This window comes from Choloepus didactylus, chromosome 7 (assembly GCF_015220235.1).
Source record: "Choloepus didactylus isolate mChoDid1 chromosome 7, mChoDid1.pri, whole genome shotgun sequence".
NCBI classification, from domain to species: Eukaryota; Metazoa; Chordata; class Mammalia; order Pilosa; family Megalonychidae; genus Choloepus; species Choloepus didactylus.
Genome location: NC_051313.1, coordinates 11231248 through 11256147, shown reverse-complemented (window position 1 = coordinate 11256147; position 24900 = coordinate 11231248). Strand labels below are relative to the sequence as shown.

The 24900-nt window shown below is 42.2% G+C and overlaps 1 protein-coding gene across 2 annotated transcripts in view; it reads left to right on the top strand.

Moving 5' to 3' along the window:
- The window catches only part of PDE7B (phosphodiesterase 7B), a 335500-nt gene that overhangs the window by 283777 nt on the left and 26823 nt on the right, over positions 1 to 24900 (top strand). For both annotated transcript variants that reach the window (XM_037844473.1, XM_037844474.1), the window contains 6 exons: positions 677 to 828; positions 2690 to 2753; positions 4665 to 4760; positions 7236 to 7336; positions 8864 to 8995; positions 22384 to 22475. In XM_037844473.1, coding sequence (XP_037700401.1) covers positions 677 to 828; positions 2690 to 2753; positions 4665 to 4760; positions 7236 to 7336; positions 8864 to 8995; positions 22384 to 22475 — 637 coding nt within the window. The remainder of the gene's footprint in view (positions 1 to 676; positions 829 to 2689; positions 2754 to 4664; positions 4761 to 7235; positions 7337 to 8863; positions 8996 to 22383; positions 22476 to 24900) is intronic.

Here is a 24900-nt window from a genome sequence, read left to right as displayed (position 1 = left end):
ACGTCACGTTTTGAAGTCTACATATGCCAGGAGTACTAAAACATCTCTGCTGACAAGATCAGATGGTTATAGACAGCAGGAAGAGAGAACACACTCTGTTAAAAAGTCAGAATGCTCTCTGCTGCTTCTTAGAGGAATCTAGGTCACTTTTGTGCCAAGATTATTGATTTCTTTGCCACTGATTTCCCAGGGACATGGGGGAAATATTTTCTTCATGTCTAAGCTGGCACATCCTCAACTCTTGCAATTCATAAGAAGCATTTGTTCAGACCAGAGTGGAGGATGAAAACCTGGTCTACATTTGTGAGGCTCGGTTCCAATATAGCAGGAAAAAAAGCATAATTGTTCATTTCAAATGAATGCAGAAGTGTAAGAGTTTCACTTACTAAGCGTACCAGCCTCATCAACACAAAAATGAAACTTTAATTCATGTATTTCGTGTCTTCCAAAATTATATTCAGAGGTACTTGACATTTTAACAAATATAAAGTATAAGAAATGCCATTTTTGTTCTACAGGAATTTCAAATGTAGAGTTAAATAGACTGTAGTTAAGAAAGAATTAAGAGCATCATTGAAATTTCTCTCCATTTTTAGTGCATTACATTCTCACCTAGTGCAGAAGATGGGGTCTTTTTTTAAATATATAAATTTTTGGATTTGATTATTTTCCACAGATACAACACACTCAGGGGAAATTGGCACCAAGAAAAAGGTGAAAAGACTGTTAAGCTTTCAAAGATACTTCCATGCATCGAGGCTGCTTCGTGGAATTATCCCCCAAGCCCCTCTTCACCTGCTGGATGAAGACTACCTTGGGCAAGCAAGGGTGAGCCGTCTATACCTTCTCCTCCCACCAAGCCAGAGCTCTGGGTTCAAATCCTAATTCTGCCCCATAAGGGCTCCAAGCCTGTGGTCTAGTTCCTCAAGGGGTCTAGACTTCTTCCTCAAATGTAAAATGAAGCTAATAGAGATATCCGTCTCATAAGGTTGCTACAAGGATTAAAGTATGTTTACGTGCACATGCTAGCTGTTTCCATTTTTTGTGCAAAATATACAAAACATATTTGCACAGCACCAAGTAAAGTAGAATTTTGGACAGGTAGATCACCCAAAAGTTTATAACTAAATGTGTTTTTATCCATTGAATTATCTCAATTGGACTTGCAACACTGAAATTAACCCAACAATTATCATCTCAATTTCCCTGTTGACTATTAACATAGCGCATTGTCCTTTTTATGAGTTCCAAATAACTTTTTACTATTTCACAATAATTTCTGCTATAAATCTGGCTGAGGTTGGAAATTAATACGTGGCCATCTAAAATAAGTTCTCATGTAATCTCTAGCCCAAACTGCCAAAGGTATAGTATATTTAAACTGCCAAATTTAAATTTCAGGAATAAGCTGCCTCTGTTTAACCAGAAGTCAAAGTATCTTACGTTTACATACTAAGTCATATTATACTCACTATATGCTATCAAGAAATGTGATCTCTTCTGTTAAATATGCTCTTCAGCAGTGAGCAGCAGGTAATGTCAGAAGCACTAGTTTCCAACAATGCATCTACAAGAGGAAAAAAAATCACTGCTCACCACCCAAAGCCTGAGAATGGGTGACTGTTAGCTCGTTTGGGGAAAGGCTGATCTAAGCTCTCCCTACCACTGGGGAGTCGATGGAAAGACCCCCACCAGGAGACCTCCAGGAAAGGGTCCCGTCTCTCCAGAAAGACGATATTGAGGCATAGAAAGGATGCAGAAGTCAGGATGCCAGCAGTTCAGCCGGGCCCTGCCTTCTGCGTTGCCTGACATGGGTAAACACGCCCTGGATCCCTTCACAGATAACCTCACTTCCCTTCATTCTCCTGGTGCAGGTGTGAAGGTCTGTGTGGGCCCGGCCGAGACTGGATTTTGTTGTAGATCACAGGGAAACTATTTGGGAAGAAGACCATGACTTTGTCTTAGCCTGAGTCAGGGGCTGTGGGAAGAGAGGAAGGTACAATAGCAGGAGCTACTGTGAGGACAGGATTGACAACCGAGAGCTAACACCCTCTAATTCTAAGCATGGGGCATTTTTTAAAAGAAAAATAGGATAAGCCCACGTTGAATGGCAGTCTGGAAATTCCCAATATTTTCAATTGCCCACCCTGGGGTTTCCTGACCGGTAGAGTGGTTAATTACGAGTTCAGTCCCTAGTGAGACAAGTAATGTGCCTTGTAGTCATTTGGACTTCATTTTTTTTTTTAATTTGGAGAAAACCTTCTCCCTTGGGCGCGTGGCAGTCTGTGATGGAGACATCACTGAACTGCAGCTTCACAAATACCTAACGTGCTGCTACCCAGCTCTAAAGCTCTGTTCTAAGTACTTTCCCCGTATTACCTTGTTCAATCAACCCTCTGAGGCTGATGATTTGATCAGCCCCATCTTTCAAATAGGGAAACTGAGGTACGGAGAGATGAAGGGGCTTGCCTAAGCTCCCCCAGCTAGTCAGAGGTGGGACTGGCTTTGGACCTGGCAGGCTGACCCCAGAGCCTTTGCCCTGGTTCGTGGCTGCCCTGAGTGAGTAGAAACCAGGCTCTTGCAGAGAGGAGCGTGCTACTATTTTCCACTTTTCAATTGTTTAATTCACTGTGTCTCAAAGTAAATGTTTGCGTCTCTGACATGATTCATTTCCTGTTTGCCTTTCCAGCATATGCTCTCCAAAGTGGGAATGTGGGATTTTGACATTTTCTTGTTTGATCGCTTGACAAATGGTAAGTCACCCCAAAGAGTTCTCACTAAAATACACCAGAAAGTAAGATTCATCTCACGAAAAACAGAGCTTATTTTTAAACCCTCTGTTATTCCCTCTCCCTTCTTTCCCCACTCTCATAAGCCTAAAGCTACTCGAGAAGGAGCACAGTAAGGGAAAGTTGATTCAGATGAAGAATAAGGATTCTGCCTTGGAATCTTAAGGCAGTTTTCTGCTAACCTTGATGACCCCAAAGGAATTTGGAAACCACAGTTGAGATTCTTTCCTTGTGGAATTCTCTGGCCACATCCAAAAGTAGGAAGTTTATCAGTCAGTCAGTGAAACTAGAAATGCAAAAGCACATCTGATCAGTCCTGACACGTACAGTGCAGGGTTTGTGCGGTTTTGTTGAGTGGACTCTGTCTGCCCATTGCCAGTGTCGTTCAGATATGTTTGGCATCACCAAAAAGAAAACGGTCAGCGAGGAGGGAGGGTAAAAGCCTAGGCTGCAGCTGAAGGGAAAAGTAGACTGTCACATAGTTTCACTTTTTAAAATTGTGTGCCTATAAATACCTTACTTAAGAAAATAGTAAATTCCTATTACGTTTTTATCTGCTTCTTAAACAAATGCTACTTTTAGTGAGCCAACAGAAAACATCACATTAAATGCTGACTGCTATTTGTCCACCATCTGTCATATTTGTGCTTTAAGTTATTACTGATGGTTTTCTCATCATTCTGTTTTTCACCAATGTATATTGGGGAGAGACACATCCTAAGAGCATGAACCAGAGCTTGACATAGTAGAAAGCTAACTAGGCCATATCGGTATGCACCCCCTAATCTTGCATTTCACTTTGCTCAAATAAACTAAGAAACAGGTACCTGTAAAGAAAATTAACTGTGAATGAAAGAATGAAAGTAATATTTTGTTAAGAGTATCATCATGACTCTCGTACAAATAGAAAATGAACACGTCAAAGATTTTATTTAACTCAATTAATTAGATATCCAGTAAGATGCTACAGCTAGTTCAACAGAAATGTCAAAGAACCACGCAGATATAATCAATAAGAAACAGCTGCAAAATTTGGAGTAGGGGATGCAATCTATTATATTTCCGTCTGACTAGATTCATTTGCAATGCTCTCAGTTATCCATGATTTAAAGACCTGTGAAAGAACTTAGAGACTTGTGAAACAGCTCAAAGATGATGAAAGTCACAGAGATTGTGAGCAACAGGTAACCTGCAGGAGAGGCTCACCCAGCTCCTGGTTTTCCACTGAAGACGCCCAGGCGTCTTTTCAGTCCATTTCAATCTGTCTCTAAATTCTATAATCCTTTTACAATTCAAAAGTATCATTCTGAAGTAAACTTTTGCTGAATGCTCACAAGTTATTATAGCTTTGATTTTGCATCTCTGCTGGCTTGAGTTAAAAAATATCTCATGGTCAAATCTTGATTTGGGTGATTTTCCACAGGAAGAATAGGCAATGACTATTAAGTAATGTGTTACTTAAATACCCCTGTAAATGTAAGAAACAATTGTAAGTGACTTAAGGCACATTTCAGTTGGCTATTAAGGTATATATATATTTTTAAATACACAAACGCACACACACACACACACACACACACACACACACACATACTCATCCCTGATACCTCAGTAGACAGACTCCTCCCAACTCTGAATGTTTTCATTGCCCTCTATACTGTGCAAATATCTGAACTAATTCTACTTGTAAAATAAGAGAAAATCTAGTAGTACCACATCATAGTAATATCAACTACACTTGAATAATTTCAAATTCAAAAAGGGAAAAAAATGATTCTTTCAGAGAAGCTTCACTAAGAAACGTGGGATCATATTGTCAATGTAGATATTTTAATGGTGATGAAAATGAGTTAACACAGGTGACTTTTCCTGTAGGAAACAGCCTGGTAACACTTCTGTGCCACCTCTTCAACACCCATGGGCTCATTCATCATTTCAAGCTAGACATGGTGACTTTACACAGGTTTTTAGGTAAGTCTTCTCTTCCATCTTCCTATCCCCATCTCATGAATAATAGCAGCCCATAATACTCTTTAATGTAAAGGGACAGGAACCCTAGCATGGTGGTTAAAGACCCCAAATTAATCTTAAGTGAGCTCATCTTAATTTTAAATCTGATTTACCCATCTTAAATCACTGACAAAATGTTTACTTGTTTAATTAAGTTTATTATAACCAAAGGCTATGTATAAAAGAAACCATCAAGATCATAAAGCTGGCAATGAGGGTACTGATCTGCTCACATATTAATAAAACTCCAGCAGGATGTGCCTCAAATAGTTCTAATCTGAACATAAGTTGTTGAAAATCTTCAATAGGTTTTCTCAAGGTCACACAGCCAGTAAGTAGCAGAGACTCAACCCAAACCGGGGTCTGTTGGACTTAAACGCCCACCATCTTTTCACCACCCTCCACCACCACCTCCAGCAAAAAGCAGCCCCAGCTCGTATTTGACTTTGTGTACATTCTTATTCATCTGGCAATGAATTATCCAAAGCACACTTTCAATCACTAAATGGCTTCCCTCTGCCATTTAGGGTGTTTCTGTCTTCTTTAACTTGCCACATGCCTCTGCTTTGAATTTGAAAGTTCAATGCCATCAAGAATGATGATAACAGTGATGATGGTAACATAGCAGCCATTGGCTTCTATGGTGCTTACATATGCTAGGAACTGTTCTAAGGATGCACATATACTAACACATTCAATCCTTACAGCAACCCTATGAACCTGGAGCTATTATTATACCAATTTTATTAAGGAAACTTGTGGTTAGATTAACTTGCCCAATATAGATAACAAGTGATAGAGCCAGGGTTTAAATATAATTGAAAAATGAACTTGCTAAATAAAAGGTCTATGAGGCACAAGAGGAAATATGTAAAACCAGGTGGCAGCACACTCATTTCCAGAAGCATAAATAACCTCAAGCTGATTGTATTTCCATTGAGCAAAGTGATGGCCTCTGTCTTAGTCTGCCAGAGCTGCTATCATAAATGCCACATGGTATGTGGGCTGAAGCAACAGGAATTTATTAGTTCATGGTTTTGAGGCTAGGAGAAATCCAAAATCAAGATATTGTCGAGGCCATGCTATCTCCCGGAGCCTGTGCCATTCTGCTGCTGGCTTGCCATGATCCTTGGGGCCCTTGGCTTGTATTTCTGCCTCCCGTCACATGCAGTGTCCTCTCCTTTCCTGGCTTCCGTGACTTCTGGGCTCTCTTTATAAGGCCTTCAGTAATCCACAGTAAGACCCACTCTCCTTCAGTTGGACACACCTTAACGAAACTAACATCTTCAACAGATCCTATTTACAATTTGTTCTCACCCACAGGGACAGAGATTAAGACTTAGAGCATAATTCAACTTACCACAGTCCACCCTCTGGACCCCAAAACAGCCATATTCTTTCCACATGCAAAACATACTTATTCCATCACAGCATCCCCAAAGCCTTAAGCCACTTAGGTAACAGCTCTAAGTACAAGTCTCCTCAAAATCAGTCATGGGTGTGGAAGGTCCTGTACATAATTCAAGACACAACAGCTGCGAATAGGCTAAAGACAGAGAGGACAGATACTCTGGACACGTGTGTGTACTCAGAGAACATGTAAGGAAGGCCAACATTTGACAGACATAATTGACATCAAAATCCAGAACCAAATGCGTAGCGTTACCGGTGAGAACAATGCCACAAGTGCCGGTCTGAACATTCTGGATACACGTTGAGCATATTGCATCCTAGGCACTGCCACATTGGTGGCTGAACCAGGCCAGTGGCTTCTGTAAACAGCAAACCAATATGCCTTCCCTACGTGTCCTCTTGGTTCCAAGAGTACTCTAGGCCTTGCCATAGATTGGGGGAGCATGAAAGATTTCTACCTGAATAAGGTAGAAATAAATACAAGGTGTCCTCAGTTGAATCAGTGCAGTATTTTGAATTTCTGCCTAAAGAAGCCCCAGATTTGCTCTGGTCAGTGTTTGTCAATCAAGTGCTAAACCTAAGTCTTTGGATATTAGTAGCTGGATGTCACCGGGCCTCTTTGAAAGGAGATCTCACTTATGGCACACTAGCATAAGTGGCAGCAGACTTAAATAATTAAACTATAGTGTGAAATAAAGTTGTCCTTTTTCTACGTATTTATTTTCCTTCTGAATGAGAGCCTTCATGAAGGCCAGAATGGGGTGATTTATGAAGGAGGTAAGGAATCCCAAGGGCCCTGCAAATTCTTTTAGTCTTTCTCCACTCTGCTCTTTCCCTTCCCTCAACTAAAAACAGCCCAGTGGGCCTGCCAGGCTGGCAAACCATGTCCATTTTTAAAGGAGCCCCAGACGGCACATTTTGGAGGCACTGATATTTTTTAAGGGAAAAACACCTTAAAAGCCTGAGGTAGAATGCCCTTCATCTTCTGGTCTTAGCTGACTGAGCTCTCTGTTTACCTCCCAGTCATGGTTCAAGAGGATTACCACAGCCAAAACCCATATCACAATGCTGTTCACGCGGCCGACGTCACCCAGGCCATGCACTGCTATCTGAAGGAGCCAAAGGTAAGGCAAGAACCAGCTGCCCCGCAGCCATCTGGAGAGGCCACGTGCACACCACTGCTGGTGCCCAGCTCACCCATCATATCAGAGTATCAACGCTGTGTGTCATCCATAATGTGGATCCAAGTTATTTAGAGCCAAGTTCATAGTATCAGCTCTGAAAATCTTCTAATTCTCACAAAAGATGATGTAGATTTTTTTAGATGATATCCTTTTGGATTGTGTATATTTCCAGGGCTGCCTTAGGACAAAAACAATCTCTCTATGACAAGCTACATCTCAGATATCTTCAACAGCCCCAAGAACTAGCTGTTGGACTTTCGCCACAAACAGCAGCAGAACTGAACCTTATTGGGAAGTGTTTCCCACCTTGTGGTTGTTGATTGCCAAAGGGAATCAAAATGCCTCAAACTCAAGCTCCATTTACTGCTGGGCCAACTGGATATCTTGATTCAGGGTTCAGGAAAACTTGTGAAGGTCAAAGACCTCTTAGCAAACATGCTGTAATGCAATAAACCATTCCAAGTTAAAAATAAAGAACAATAATAATGCTTATTACTCAAAATCTAGGCCATTCTTAGCTTACAAAACTTGGTTGGTATAACATACAGGATATATTATGGTGTTTGGAAGGGTTCTTGAAAAATGTTTTCCCAGTCCAAGACCCTGTTTAGCTCACTTGGTTCTAACATCGACCAGTAAATGCACCAGGTGCCAAACAGGCAGTCTCAGGACAAAGCTGGGTAGATGGCTCATCCCTCCAAAATTTCCCAATGGAATTAAAAGTCTTGAGTTTTAATCTCTAAGTTGTTGGCAAGTTGTAATATATTGCACAGTTATGTTTTTAAAGTTGGTACTGGATTCCCGTTTTCCTACTTGTTTTCCTAGCTAACCAAATCAGCCCAGATTCTTGTGCACACACACACACACCCCACTATTCTGCCGTTCTGTTTTGTTGCTGTGATGACATTGTTGGTTGTCATGGGGCTGTTGAAGATATCTGAGATGTAGCTTGTCATTGAGGAAATGGGCAAATTTTTATAATTCAGCCCACTTTGGGTGTCCTATACAAAAAAGTGGCAAAGATATTCTGGATAACATAAATACATAAGTGATTTTAAAACATATATGTCTAGTGGTTTGGCTCCCCCCTTTCTCCTTCATTTACAGCTTTCTCTGGGAACAAGGCTGATTTCAGGCTCTGTCTTTTCCCTGTCGTCCATTGTAGCAGGGTTGACAACGAACAATGTCATCACAGCAACAAAACAACACAGAACGGCAGAAGGAAATGGAGGACACCTGAACAATCCACACAATTTGAATTTATGTAATTACTTTCCATACAGTCCTTTTATTTCCCTGTAATTCTAAGTGAGCATCACCACAGAAAATGCTTCAGAGGGTACAAATCTAGCTGGCAAGCCCGAACGACGCCATGGCGATTAATTTGTCTTGATGTAGCCACAACAAATGGGTGCTAACCCTTTTGTGGAAACACATCCATCAATCTCCCATTCTGCTTTTCAACAGCTCGCCAGTTTCCTCACGCCGCTGGACATCATGCTTGGCCTGCTGGCTGCAGCCGCACACGACGTTGACCACCCGGGGGTGAACCAGCCATTTTTGATCAAAACCAACCACCACCTTGCCAACCTGTATCAGGTAAGAGAGCCCAGCGTGGAGTCGGGCTTCGTACAGTAGATGCGGTGGGCCCAGGGCCCAAGCCCAAATCCTGCCTGTGGAGACAAGTCCTCACTCAGCTTCAGCCTCGATGATGGGGACCTCATCCAAAGAGCAAGGGTGTGCGATAGCTCTGGGGGTCCCCAAAGGAGGATCAAGTTGGTTTACAGGGAACTCTTAGGAATTCAATTTGCTCTGAAGCAGGTTTGAAATTGTCCCCAGCCCAACAGGATCCCTGACCGTACCCTCTCCCGGCCTGAGAACACCCCAGTTTCCATGGAGACCACCATGTGTTATCATGGCCAGGAAAAGCCAGTCCTTGAAGGGCTTCTATAGATGAGATTTCCCAGGTGCAATCCTAAACCAGATATGTCTCCGGGGCCATTTCTGAATTTTATTGGCTTCTCTGTCAGAGGTTTGTTATAAAAGAAAATAGGCAAACGTAGTTGTTACAAAATAGTTCAATGGCATGAGTGGGTTGGCTTGAACAACTGTTGTCGACAATGTAGTTTCAGATATTATACATATATCATAAAGGAATTACTCCCAGAATTTTCAAGAGGGTTCTTTGGAGACCTTCAGTTGTCGTTAAGAAAATTATTTCATATAAGGGAGTCACTAATCTCAATATTAGAGGATCTTTAGAAAGAATTCAGTGCTGAAAGTTTTCCTGGCAGATCCCCATAAAACAGCTGCATTATACACGAGTTTGCAGTTTGAGGATACACTTTTTTCCAAGTACAAGTGAACATCAAGGAAAGCCTTTCTCCATCAAGTCAATTAGCTTTTGGCACAGATAGGAACTGGCATTCCAAGGGGAGTGGGCCTCGGACAGGGCTCCCTCAGGCTGTCAATCAGCAGCAGAGCTGGGCTAGATATGGCTGTGTTGGGGGGCAGGATGTCAGAACAAAGAAAGCCTTTTGATGATCAGCTAAAACTTAAAGAGAGAAACATTAACTCTAAAACTAAATTTTCTAAACCATCTCATAAGGTAAATTCATTGCTTGAGGAAAACATAGGCATTTGAATGGAGAAAAAAATAAATCATTGTTCTGAGAAACCTCAAGCAGGTTTTTTCTTCCTGTCAATTTTTAATTTTTCAAATATCTTTTATTAGACAAAGGAAATCAATCAACAAGTTTGGCTATAGGATCTGTTCCCATATAATGTAGATGTTTATATCATTTTAATTTCTCATCATCAAGTAAATTATATCAGTGGAATTTAAGAGAGAACCTACTGGTACTGATTTGTACATAAAAATAAGGGTCATAAACCTTTACTTGACATGTAGTATATAAACAGTGTGTAATGAATTCTCCTTTAGACAGGAGGTCAGAAAGAAATATACCAGTTTTTAATGTAAGGATATAAAAACAAGAAAACAGGTATAGAATTTAATAATAAAGAATTAAGTACTCACTGCTAATTAACAAAAATCAGTTCTTGAAAGAAAGATACCCCAATCTATCTTGTTCAGATACTACATTTTCTCAAAACAAGAAGGATCACTTACTCCAACTTTTGAAATGCACGTATGTTTATAACAATTTTTGTTTTATCATCTTAATTAAAAATAAATATTCCCAGGCAACCAAATTCTACGTTACGTTCAGTCTGGCATATTTTTAATTAGCAACTATTTATTGCATTTATCAGATGATACACTAGGATCCAGGAGTACCAAGAGGAATAAAATACAATCTTTGCCCTCAAAGATTTGTTCAAACTCAGATGCTCAAAATGAACACAATCCAAGCAAACTTAATCTCAATTTGAATGGTGTTTGAGAAGTCAGCTAAATTACATATTAGATACTATAAATTATATGTGTATTTATATATATATATGTATATGTATATATACATAATCGTTGAAGAATAAGTACCTCTGCTGTTATTTGTATCCAAAGACGTTAGCACAATAAAGCAAGCTCCTCTTCTGGCTGTGAACTTACCCAACTGGCCTGATCCTTGGTAGGAAAGAGAAGAGAACTTTTTGATAATGACTAAGGAAAATTTGGGATCCAGGCTCAAAAACAACATTCAAAATACTATCTTTATGAGTCCCCTACTCAACTGGTTTAGGACCTCTTGGAGGATAGGGATCTATGTCTTTATAAGTTTTAGGGACAGCTTTGAACACAAACCAATACCCCATAGTATCATAAAGACTTTCAGTGTCCTTGAGCTGGCTAGTATAAAAGCTGAAACTTTTATCAGGCAAATTGGGACTTTGCATATTAAAAGTAAAAATTGTTCAAAAAGACCTGAAAATAATACATTTCAATTTTACCCCCCAAAATTTGTGATGCCTTTATATTTGATTCTAGACCTTCGTTTAGTGACTTTATGAAGGAACTCTAAGAAGTTAGAGAAAATTCTTTTAAATTCTGTTTGACAAACTGCAAAATGTTTATTCAGCATTTGCTATGTTCCAAGCACTGTGTCAAATGCTTTGAATGAATTACATCATTTAATCTTCACAATAGCCCAGGAAGTAGATACTTTCATCAGCCTATTCTCCAGAGGGAGGAAAACTGATTATTGGGAAATTTAAGTGTTTGCCCTGAAAATTAACAGCTGGTTTATGGCAGAGCTGGGATTAGAACTCAGGTTGTTTGTCTCCAGAACATACACATACTGCCTGGAAAACTCCTATTGATCACCCACTGTGTGCGAGGAGCTAAGACTCCTCCTGCACGCCTTCCTGGAGAGGAAGGTGAGAGGGTAATAACTTAGGAGAGACTTATAGACAGGAGAGGCGTCAGTGAGTTCTCTGAAGCATACGGCTACAAACAAATGGTGGTGGGAAGCAGAGAAGGAAGAGTGCTTGATTCCACAAATGGTTTTTGAGAGAAGAACCTCCTGGAACAGGGACACTGCAAAGTGGACCTGAAGTGTGAGCAGCATTTTGGGTGGCAGAGATGACAGGAGGGCCTTCGAGGCAGTATGAGCTGGTAGCACTCTCGGGGTTAGAACCCACAACTCCAGAACAACTGGAAATGGAATTCCCGTCTGGCTGTGAGCTAAGGAGAGTCCCAACATCAAAGTCCCTGCTTGCTGATGGCATCTCGGGCAGATAAAGTGCATATTCTCTCTTCTGTAGAAACTGCAGATCCGTGATACAGGTTGTGACCTGTATCCCTGGACTACATTCAGTTGTATTCGAGGAACTGGCATATCTCTTCAATTTCAAGGGAAAAATAGTATGTTACATAACTTAAAGCTGAGCCAGGCCATTAGCAACACATGATATTTTTAAATCGTTGGAAATGTAGCCTTTGAGCCTACCAAGAGTCTGTTGGTTGAGAAATGAATGGGCTTTCAGGAAACTGTATGCAGATTTTCAGAAGCTGTGCTATGGGGAAGATCCATAGTGTACTTTCATCAGATTTTAAGATGGGTTATAGATTCAGAAAATGCTAAGAACCATGGTGCTGTGTGAAAAAAAAAAATGTATCTATGCATACACACTAAAATTGCACACGCACACACACACTTGGCCAACAGGAACACGGTAGAGAGGATGCACCCAACCACGTGGCTTTGGGAACATTTGCGTGACTTTGCTACAATCCAGACTTAACTATAAAGGAGATAACATGGAAGAGGGCTTCCTCTCCCTCCTTTTGTTGGCTGTGCTCTTTTAGTTGTAATAAATAATGAGATCGTTGCACAATACCCAGCCTGTGCTTCTGCCCTGAGATAAAGAGGCGTGGGGTGAAGGTCGGGCCAGGGGCTCCCTCCCACTGGCCGTCTGGGCTGGTCTCACGACCTGAACTGCCACCCAAGTTCAGCGTCCAGGCATCGGGGGCACTGCCACCTGAAACTTCCTTCATCACACTGGAAGCGGTCCAGGTGGCTGGGGTGGCCTGCGAGAGAAAGGGCCCTGTGGGAGGCAGAGCGGAGAATGCTTCTCATTTTCCTCCACCCTCCAATCTCCCAGACGCACATCGAATGGCGGACGCAGCTGTTAGGCAGAGTAAGCTTTAAATCAGATACAGTGTTGATTATTCAAGTTGTAAAAGGAATCAATCAGTTCAATTTAAAATTAAATTCCTTTGGATAAAGTCCAACTACATATTAACTGGTGATAGGGCAAACTCTGTGAATAAAATAATTAATCATAAATGGTCCCGGGAAACGTGTTTCTATCTATGACATTCTATGATGACTCGTGGAAGCTTTCCATCATTTTTCTGAGTCATGTATCATAAGCACTGAGAGGAGGTTGGCATTTTGAACCACTTTTCATCCTTAATGACTCCGAACCGTAAGCATGAAGTTCACAGAGCCAGGAAAAAGGGTCCTTTTTCTGGTCCTATAACTTCTACTAAGGCAAGATCTGCAAACGTTATCCAGAACCTCTCAACGTCTTCAGTAGGAAAGGTGTTCGGGGCGAGTCGTGTTAAAATTACAAAAGGGGGCCTCGGATGTGATGTTCTGTTTCCTGAAGTTTCTGCTGCTCCCCAGGAAGTGGCTGGCATGGGGCACTCCCCGGGGCCGCCCCATGGACACCTGTTGCCCTGAGATCAGCCTCCGGGCAGATGCCCATAAGGCCAGAGATGGCAGGCGTCACCAGGCAGATTGAGCTTGGCAGGGCTGGCTTCTCCAAGGGCTCAGGACTTGTGCAGGGATCCAGGGCCCCTGGGCCTGGGAGACCTTCTGGGTGGGGCTGTTGTCGCGTTGCCAAGGAGACCACACCCTCAGCTTGTCAGGGACGAGCCCAGCAGACTTCATCACCTCCCAGAGCCTTGCTTCTCTGTTTCGTGAGCAATTAAAATTGAAAACCCAGGCTGTGCTCCTGCTATTGTTTTGCTTCCTGCATCCTCTGTGTTTAAAAGGTGTAATTTCTCTGTTCTTGCTGTACACCAGACATAGTTTATCAATCTCAGTCTAAAGATTTTAATCAAAGAAAGTGTCCGACAAATAGAAAAAATACTTTAAAGCCTCCTTGTCTTTGACAAACAGACTCTTGATTTAATTTCAACACCTGTGTTGGCAGTTTATTAAATGCCAGAAGTGTTGTGATTCGGGAACAAAGTGTTTGTTTTGTTCTTAGGATGGATAATACTTGATAATTCAGACAAAAAAAGAAACAGAGGTTTGGCCTTAGAGGTTTTAAAGGGTCTTTTTTTTCCAAATTAGAATTCTAATAGGTTTTGTTGCTGCAAAGGTGGATGTTTACTCTCCCAACTTTTAAGTCAAAGACAATTCTTGAAAGTATACATATGAAGCTTTTGAGCCACTAGAATATGTTGCCATAGGAGAATGGGAAGTTGCTGAGCTAATACTTCTTAAAGGTAGACAGATGTGGCACCCAGGGCAATTTTCCAAAATGGAGCAAGGATTTCAACTGATGTTAATATGGCTTCATCTCACCCCGTGTTCTGATTGCCATGACCCTTTCTGACGATTTTCTTCAGGCTTCACTCTCCTTTTGGCTCATATTGGTGGTTGAGCCGCTGTGAAAACCCAGTGGGTCTCCTGTCCTCTCTCAGCCTTGCCTGGCTCCAATCCTTTCTCCCTATGCAGCCAGAAAGAGTTTTCTGAAACTCAAATCTGCCCATGTAGATCCCGGCTTAAAACCCCTTTGCTCTCAGGATTAAATCCAACGTCTTAACATGATAGCTACACTTTCCAGCCTCACTTCTCACCAACACTGTCCTGCTTGTCAAAGAATCATACAACATGAGCTACTTTAGGCTGCCCACACATGTCACTCAGTCCTTTATTCATTCAGCAAATATTTGTTGAGCACTCAATATGTGCCACGTGCTGGGAATACAGAGATGAGCAAAGAATTTTTAAAATCTGCATCCTACTAGGGGTAACAAAAAAATGAGTAAACTATGTAATATGTTAGAAAGCAGTCATTGCTAAAGATAGAGTATGTAACAGGGAAAAGAGGCTACGGAGTGTGCCACTTGCTTAAAGATCTTCACACACATGCTCTCCCTTCCTCCTGGAACAATAATTCCCTCCGCCCCCTTACTCCTTTCTGACTCGCTCCTCCTTTTGATCTCAACCTGGAGAGCTCTTCTTCTTGAAAGCCTTCTTTTTCTCCAGACATCCACCCTGCATGAACTTTGCCTGCAGTTTCACATTCTCTAGACATCCCCGTCCCAGTGCTTATCACTGTAAGTTACCCCTGCCTGTTAGATACCCAGATCCCATAGATTACAAGCTTCTGGCACCTCTCTCATTCACTTTGGATCTCAGTGCCCAGCAGTCCTGGTGTCCAGTGGATGGGTAGGTGGGTGGGTGGAGGGGTGGACAGATGGATGGATGGATGGATGTGGATGGGTGGATGGACAGATGGAAGGATGGACGGATGGACTGATGGATGGATGGATGGATGGATGGATGGATGTGGATGGGTGGATGGACGGATGGATGGATGGATGGATGGATGGGTAGGTGAATGGGTGGATGGGTAGACGGATGGATGGATGGATATGGATGAGTTGACAGACGATGGACAGATGGACAGACAGAAGGACAGATGGATGGATGGACAGATGAATGGATGGGTAGGTGAATGGGTGGATGGATGGATGGACGGACGGATGGACGGACGGACGGATGGATGGATGGATGGATAGGTGGATGGGTGGACAGGTGAATGGATGCACTGGGTGCATGCAGCAAGACAGAACCTGAGATCAGGAACATTGGCAGCAGTGGGGCAGGGGGACAGCAGGGATGCAGACCACATGGAAACCTGACCACACAGGGGCAGCAGCACCCAGGAGAGGGGGACCACTGAGCCAAGGCACAGCCCCACTGCCCACTTACAGCCTCTCCTGCAGATAGTTACATTGTTACTACCCTTCTCAGACAGTGTAACATGGAGAGTGGCAGGCATTGTGTGAAAAATTCTTCTAATGATCTTCTTGTTAGTATCTTGGAATTGATCAGTGCAATCTGATATATTCTATTTCTGGAATCATGTGCCTGGTCCCAGTTATCTGTGAATGAGTTGTGGGAGGGAACCAGTTGCTTTGATCATTTAAAAATCTCTCTGGCTTTTGCCTAAGGATTTCATGATAAAAATCCCAATCTGGCTTCTTACAGATATTGACCACAAGCTCAAACAGGAATCTTCTTTTAACCTTTTGGCTGTTTAAACTTTTGCATTTTTTGAACTTTTGGGTTTGAGAAATTAATGACTCCGTATCTGTTCAACAAATACAGTATTTACTAGTTTGAGTGGCACTGCGCCCACTCGGGGACAGAGAGATGAATGGGATGAGCTGCCCGCTCTTGCAGCAGGCATGGATGTCAGACATTTCCCAGCTAGGCGAGTGAGCCCTTGGGGATGGCACAGGATGGATAGTGTTGACAGAATCCATTTTCCCATCCTCATTATCCACAACTCGTCTTTCCTATCTGATCTTCCTTTGAACATGCTGCAGTGTCCTCTTCCACAATCACCCTGAACCCACTTCCCAGAAGGCACACCTCTCACCCACCCTGAATCACAGTGCCCCATGCCCCAGGGTGCAAAAATAGCAAAGGGACAATTTGAAATATTAAAAGAAGTCTCCCAGAACTGAGGCACCATCTCTCCTCTATCCATCTCATCAACAGATGCATTTCCAAACAAAAAATTTATTTTTGAGCAAAATTATGTTTTCTGAATTTGCAATATCTGTGTGTTTTGATCAACTAATTACTACTAACAATTGTATTATAAACCCACGCTGGAAAAATAGTTAATACCGAAAGCCTGAGGTTAGGAAATTTTGTTAAATTAAAAGTCTAATTTATAGACTTTTCCATTGCATAGAAATATGATAGGGCAACAGCAAAAGATTTTCACACCTAAAAATTTATTAATTAAAATAAAGTTCTTCAGCAAAGTGGAACTTAAATATACATTCCAGGGGGGAAAGAATCCATTAAAAATTTCTGACTTTAAGAAGAAATTATTCATGTGATTTTTTTCAATGGGGGATGGTGAGCATGAAAGGCATTTCCCTTAGGTGCATTTAATACATAAAAGAGTGATATCATGATTTTTACATTAAAATACCAATATTCACAAATTCACAGGACACTACATCTTTTGTAACCATTTAAATTTATGATTTTTAAAATAATTTTAGATGAGAACTTTGAAATTTTTTGCAGGGGTAAGCATAGTTTTTCAAAATTCTTTTCAAGAGTAAATGAGCAAAAACATGTGAAGACCCTAATATGTGAGTGAGAGGGGGGATTGTTATAAGATATTGCAGGTGCTGGGGTTGAAGCTGGGGTGGGGGTAGCGGGGAGAGGCATCACCAGAAGTCAGTTGTGTTTAAGAAACCGAGAAAGGCTTTCCTAGCAGATGCTTTGTCACAGATACAAATGTGTGTGTGTGATTCTGACTCTCTTATGGTGATTTCCCCTTGCTCTTTTTTGTAGTTAAAAAAAAAATCCTTATTATCATTTCTTAAGCAGAAACCAAGTATTGTTATAAATCAAGGCATTGAAAAATGCCTTTTCATTAGCTTTTTCAAGGTAATCTGGAAGACAAAGAACTAACTTTAAATAAACCTGATATATTAATGACAAGACAAGTTTTTCCTATCCTTCATGAAAGAAGTCTGAGAGGTGGCAGTCCAGGGCAGACATAGTGGCTCCACAAATTCAGAGAGACCAACATCCTTCCAGTTCTACAACTGCCATCTCCAGGGTGTGACATTTGTCCTCATTGTTCAGGATGGCTGCTGGAGCTCCAGCCATTCCTGCTGCATTCCAGTGAGAAGGAAGAATGGGGGAAAAGCAGAAGACGCCTTTCCCAGATGAGTCAGTTTCCTCTAAACAACCTTTTATAAACCCCACATAACATTTCTGCTTACATTTAATTGGTCATTTTAGCCAAATGATCCCACTTAATTGCAAAGGAGGCTGGGAAATGGTGACTGTTTCCTGAACAGCCATGGAGCCATCTAAAAACTGAGGCTCTGTGAGTAAGGAGGAAAAGAAAACAGATTTGGAGCAGGCAAAAATAGGAGTTTCTGCCACACCTGATGCTTAATTTTAAATCTGAGATCATGAAAAAGGATCTATCCCACTCATTCCTTCCCTTTAGGGAACATTCTCCCTCTGAACCTTGATTTACTACAATACTTGTGCCACTATTCTGTTTTCCTTCTGTCGTGGTTGTTGCCACTTGCGTCACTTGCAGTCTCCACTGTGATGCTCACTTGTAGACATCTCCAGCTCAATATGCCAGAACTGAACTCCTCTCTGGATTCACCTGCAGCCTTCTCCTCTCAGCTAACGGGCACCCCATCCCTCCAGTTGCTCAGGCCAGAAGCACTGGAGTCACCCTTGCAGATCCAGAATCCAGCCACCTCTCCCCTCCTCCCCTGCTGCCTCCATGTCCCAGCTTACCATCCTCTCTTGCCTGGATGACTGACTCAGCCTCCAAGGGCTTCCACCCCTGCTTCTACTCTTATCCCCACCAAAGTCCATTTTCAGCCTAGCAGCCAAAGTGACCTTTTTCAGATGGCACTCATGTAATGCCATTCCTCTCCAACCCTTGAAGTGGCTCCAAATTTCAACTGAAGTAAAAGCCAGAAGCCTCAGGATGTCCTGAAAGTTCTACAGGATCTGGGTCTCGTTACCTCTCCAACTTCATTTCTTATCTTCTCCCCGTTCTCACCACACATTGACCTCCTGGCTGTTTGCTCCCCCTCGGGGCCTGGTGCTCCAGATGTTTCCCTGTCTGGCACCCTCTGCCCCCAGATGTATCAGCAAGGCCAACTCCCTCTCACCAGCGGTCCCAACTCAGACACACTCAAACCCCCATTATTCAGCTGTATTTCCTTTCTCTCCACGGACTTATCACCTTCTGCATGCTCTACAGTTTCTGGAATTCTAGTATGTATTACATTCATTGCTCACTGTCTCTGCCCACCCCTACCGCCACCTGCTTCCGTCTTTGTTTGCTGATGTGCCCCAAGCACATGTTACAGTGTCTGGAACATAGCAAGTGTGCAATATATCTGTTGAGTGAATTCAATAATTTATTGAGGATTTGTTATTTAGCAAAATTTTTGGAAAGCACTTACTCTGTTTGTGGAGTTGAATGGATACACAAGGAAAGAGGTAGGTTTCCTAAATGTAGTTTATAATCTAGCAAGAAGAAAAGGAAGTGCATATATAACTCTAACCCACGTCACTGTTCAAGGAGGGTCCAGAGGAAGAACCAGCAGAGTTGTGGGAGCCAGAGGAGGGCAGTTTGCCTCTGCCTGGAATGATTCCAGACGTCTCCGAGGATGCAGTATTTGAAGTGAACTTTGAAACTCAGCCAGAAGAAAGAGGTGTTTGAGGATAACAAACCACCTTGGAAGGCATGAAATTGGAAAAAAGGAAGGACACTGTCATATAATTTGGTAATTCCTTCCATAATAAATTATAACCTTATCATCTACTATCATTTATTTGGACTATAAGTGCTCTCCTCAGGAAAGAAAAGTAGAGGCATTCAGTTATCTCAAATATAAAGGCATAAAAAGACAGTCGGGACAATTTTCAGAGCGCAGTGACTGCTGAGCTAGGAATTCAACTTCATTAACACGAGATGGAGCTGTGTGGGCTTTGGGGCAAGGCACGGGGTGGGGGTCAGAACGCATGAACATGCCAAAGCCAGGTGAGCTCCCTGAAGGCAGTAATTTTGTCTTATTCATCTTTGGATCCCCAGCACCCACCATAGAACCTGGCTTATTTGTAGGTGCTCAATAAATATTGATTATGTTTCAACCAATGATTAGAGAGATGATAGACAATTTGGTCAAATAAACAACTCATTTTCTGTATGGAGACAGCTGGATGGAGGCTGGATGGAAGGAAAGGGAGTTCAGGGAGATAAGTGTTGCCTCAATGAAAGGAAGAGACGATACAAACCACACTTTGAGAAGAACCAGCAGGACTCAGGAGGAGGACTGGATGTGAGGGCAGCGAGTGCCGTGAAAGATTATCTAAATCCACTCAACTCGGAGCATTTAATCTATAGGATTTTTAGCAGGGAAACCAAATTTGGAGATAAATGCCAAGGCTCAAATGTGGGTTTGACAACTAATACCTAATTGAAACAATCAACTGTAGAAGATTTTTGGAAAATTAAGTACAATCGCAGGCATTCACGAGCTTACCCATTTCAGGCTTCTGAAGACTTGGCGGTGGCCCCACAGAGGCCAGGGTTGGGAGGCAGCATGGGTGGAAGGCAGGGCTTAGGCCTTGGAGGAGGACACACCCAGGTTTGAGGCCTTTCTCAGCCATTCACTAGCTGTGTGGCCTCTTAGAAACCTGAATGTTCATCATCTATGACTTAGTGGTCAAAATAGCAGACAATAACGTGAGGATTCAACGAGCTCATGGAAAACATCTGCACAGAGTAGGGGGCTTGGTCCACACCAGGAGCCTCCCTGACTGCTATTCTCTTCCTACTCTCTGGACTCCACTGGAGCACCCCTACTTCCAAAGCGGTGCTGGCCAAAGAGTGCTCTTCCACGAGAGGGGTATGTGTGTGATGGTGGATTGTTCTGTGCCAGCTTCCAAGCCCATGCAATTTCTTCCGTGTTCCCGTGGCCCATCTCCGAATATGTTCTCATGGGCACAGCCCCCAAGTTTCCTTTCATTCTGTCTTCAGAAGGTTGGTGATGAAGACATAAGTCAGACTGACATAAATAGCAACACTCGGGGCACTGCACCAGACACTTCTGTCCCACTCAACCAGGCCATGGTGTCGTCTGTCATTAGATCCAGTTACAGTTTTCCAGACCCTTCAAAAACCCTCAGGAGGGCACACAGGGCCATGTCTGTTTGAATTGGTCTTGCAAGTGAACCCATGTGTGACTGAATTAAATGTCATCGCAGGCTGGAACAGCTGCTACCTCACACTGTCCAATCTCTCTCTACTCTCATAAATCTTTGCAGTCAAAACAAATTAGTCTAGTGTGTTATTTCTAATAAACATTCTCTTTTGTCATGTGTGGCTCCTGCCCAAAAGGAGATAATAGAGCAGTTGATCAAAGTAACAAAATTGCATTGCTGGTTCAGACATGGTGAAGAGAGAACTGGGTGGCCATCCATCAGCCTCTACGGAGGGCAGATGCAAAGCTCAACCCTGGAAAGGTGATCACCAAAGTCCTGGAGAGAAATCGTTGTCTGGTTTTAGAACCAAGAAGAGTGGCAGTTTTCCTGAGCTTGTGCTTTCCTGATGGACACTGGGTTGTGTCAATCACAGGGGTCTCTCTTCTCATTTGCTGAGAAAGTTGAACATTATTTGGGGGGCTCAGGTGGGGCACAAGGGGACATCATGATGTGGTGGTTTTTAGTCTCAGCCCCACATCCATATTGTTTTCCTTGCTTCTCTTCCCTTGTTTTTTAGTGACTCCTATCTTCTTGTATTTTTTGTGAGCTTGTAAGCCCTCTTGAAGAAAGATACAAAGTGAATAAACAAGAAAATAAAGCAAAAAGATTTCTTGAGGGTTAGAGGGATTCAGTTCTGTAAGTATGGAGTCAATGGTACTGTATAATGTTTGCTGATTAGAACAAGACATGGATTGTAAAAACTATTCATTATTTAAATGGTTAAATGTTCTGATAACAAGAATATATAGAATAGCAGTAAGATTGAAGAGGAGATTGAATGTAGTTCCACAAAGGAAGAAATATCAAGACAGTTGAACAAGGAAGCAATTCTAGATTCAAACCTGTGGACCTCATGGGCTAATGCTGGTCATGAACACTGGTTTCCATGGCCATGGTTCTCAAAACTTTAGTGTACATAAGAACTGATCAGCACAGACAGACCAAATCAAGGCCACGTGACTGGGACTCAGGGGTCTTTTTGACTGCGGTCAGGTCCCCAGCTGTTCAGATGACCGGGATGCAAGAGGCTCTTATCAGTGTTGGGCTTTGGATGACACCAGAGGTTTCCGTTGTGCTATTGTCCAGCTTAATGGTGTCGTCTTGGATTACGTTGACAGCTATAGCCCCGCAGTGTTCATTACTTCCTATTTGTAGCCACTTCACTGTCTTTCCTCTACATTGAATGTTGCCAGAGGGAGCTACTGAAAACAGAGGCAGAGACAGAAGTGAATGGCTGGGGAAATAAACCCTCATTCAACTATGCAGTGGAGAGTCTGCAAGAATTAGCCAGGGTCCTGCCCTGCCCCGCTCTCATTTTTGCCTTGGGAAGAGGCCTGACAGTTGCTTTGTTTTGTTTCTTTTCTGGTCCATCTCTGTGTCATCGGGTTCGAACTGGCAGTGGCTAGAAGGAAAATGCTGGCCTCCGTAGAACTCTGTCCAGCGTGGAAGATTAGTATCTGGTTCCCCCTCATTTATAGCTTTTACTTTCTTTCTCTCTAGAATATGTCTGTGCTGGAGAATCACCACTGGCGATCTACAATTGGCATGCTTCGAGAATCCAGGCTTCTGGCTCACTTGCCAAAGGAGATGACGTAAGTGCTCTGGAGATGAAGCCGACTGATGGCCACACATGAAGGATAAGCCGCTTTCTCTAGGGCCTGCTAAGACCCCCGGAGTCAATGGCAGGGAGCTGGCGGCCGTGCTTCCTGTCTGCACTTGGTTGTCATCCCTCTGGGGGTGTTGGGAGCGTCAGTTACTCCAACCCAGAAATCAGATTTGGTCTGGGAACTTTGAAACGGCCTTGGACAGTCTAGGATCTGCAGTCAGGAAAGAGGCTAATAAACAGCTCTCAGTTTTCACACTCTTCAGCATCAACACTCCGCTTTGCCAAAATCCTGTCCTTTACATTATCTAGATTGAACTCCCGTGTGGATCCAAATAATAAATATTTGTCAAAAAGGAACACAGTAGCTCTCAAGCTAGATTTAAGACTAGGTCGATAAAGTATGTTTTGTAATTGCCAGTCTTAGCAGAACTAGAAATCAGAAATTCTTTTCTAAAATATATCTTTTGTTACGTAATTGAATTGGCCCCAGCGATTTTTTCGACACTGATTCACCTGTATTTCCCTCATTTTAAATAGACGGGGAAATACTAGTTTCCTCATCCACTTGTTTGTTAGCTCGGGTATTTGGGCCGAGTCCTGCTAAATCCAAGTCCAGAGCCTCCTTGCCCACGTGGCCCCAGCTAGCTGCTCTATCCAAAGCTTTCACTAATTCTTATCTGTTTAACTGAAGTGTGCAGAGCCCAAGGGAGCCGGGCGAGAGTAAACAGGTCGCTGCACCCTTCTTACCTCCAGGCACAGAACTCCGGGTCAAGGGCCGAGGGCATCTCCCCACAGAACAAGCTCATGCTCTGGGCTTGTAGATTTACGCCTGGTCCTCCGGTGCTATCTCAGGCTGTTTCCCAGCCCCGGGAGGAAGGCGAAGTTGGCAGGGAAAACTTCAGATCTGATAACATTTTACTCCCAGAACTAAATGCAACCAGTCCTCATGCATGGAGTAAAAACGTGTGTAACAGAGCAAAACATTGCAAAGATGGAAAGAATTAAATGCAAAGAGAACTAAAAATTAGAGCAAGAAAACAAAGAATAAGGAGAAAGAGGAAGAAGAGGCAAGTGAGAGCAGCAGCTAGAGGAAAAAATGGAAGGAGGAGAAGGATGGAGAGATGGGACAGGAGGAACGATGTGGAAGGGCAAAGAGATGGGAGGACCAAGTCGCCCCCAAAATGCCCACACCTGTCCTTGTCACCCCCTGAGCCCCTGTTTCCCAAGATGCTCCTCCCAGTGACCCCCGTGGGGTCCAATAAAAAGCCCATCTTTACATGTATCTTTGTGGGACACACTTATAAATTGCTCTTTGCTCAAAGAATAATTGTTGTGAAATAAGAGAAAGCACCTTACAGTGAAAGTTATTGTCATAATCACAGTTGTTATTCTTCCTATCCTCATGTAGATGCTTTAAAAGCATTTTTTGAATTTTAAAAGTAAGGCAGGTTTACCATATAACTAAGGAAAATGCAGAAAAGTATTAGTTCAAACCATATGGAGTAGCTATTTTTGAAGGTTAGAAACAGTAGGATTGTGGTTCAATACTTGAACCAATTTCAGTTCATATGGTTCAACCCAATATAAAGAAGAAAACCAAAATTACTGGTAATCCTACCATCCAAATAGAGCTTGTGTTAACTTGGCTGCTATACTTCCTTTTGGCCTTGTTTTGGTACAACCTTATTTTAACAAAATGTGGGACTTATACAGTTTATATCCTGATGTTTTTCACTTACTTTAAATGGCCTTTTTCCATATCGTTAAACCTTCTACTAAAATCAAATCATTTTAATGGCTACATGACATTTCAGTGACAAAGGATATTTAGCCGTGTCTATTGTTTGGAATTTAGATGGTTTCTGAATTTTTGTCATTATAAACACTGCTCAACAAATATTTTTAGGCTTTATTTTTATCCCAAACTCTGATACTCTCTTTCCCCAGAAAATATTAATATATAGGAATTATTGGTCCAAAAGGTGTGGATGTTTAAAGTTCTTGGTGTATATTATCAAACTGCTTTTTCCAAAAAGCTGTGTCTACCTGTGTTCTTGTTGGGGATTAGGAGAAAATCTACATCACCCAAAGTGAGTTTTAGATTTATCTTTTTAAAAATATTTGCATATGGAGAGAGGACGAGACAGAGAGATTCATTGATTTAAAATGTACCATTTAATTACAAATCAGATTGACATATTTTCATGTATATACTAGCCATTATTATTTCTTTAGTGAACAAATTTTGTGTTTCCTGTTTTCCTATGCAGTGTTGTTTATTATTCATTTGTAAGAATCAGATAGAGTAGCTCATTATTATAAGTTGTAAATATTATTTGAAATTCTTTATTTGCCTTTTACTTTGACTTCTGAGAAGTCAAAGTAAGTAGTTATGTTTTCTGATTATAAAT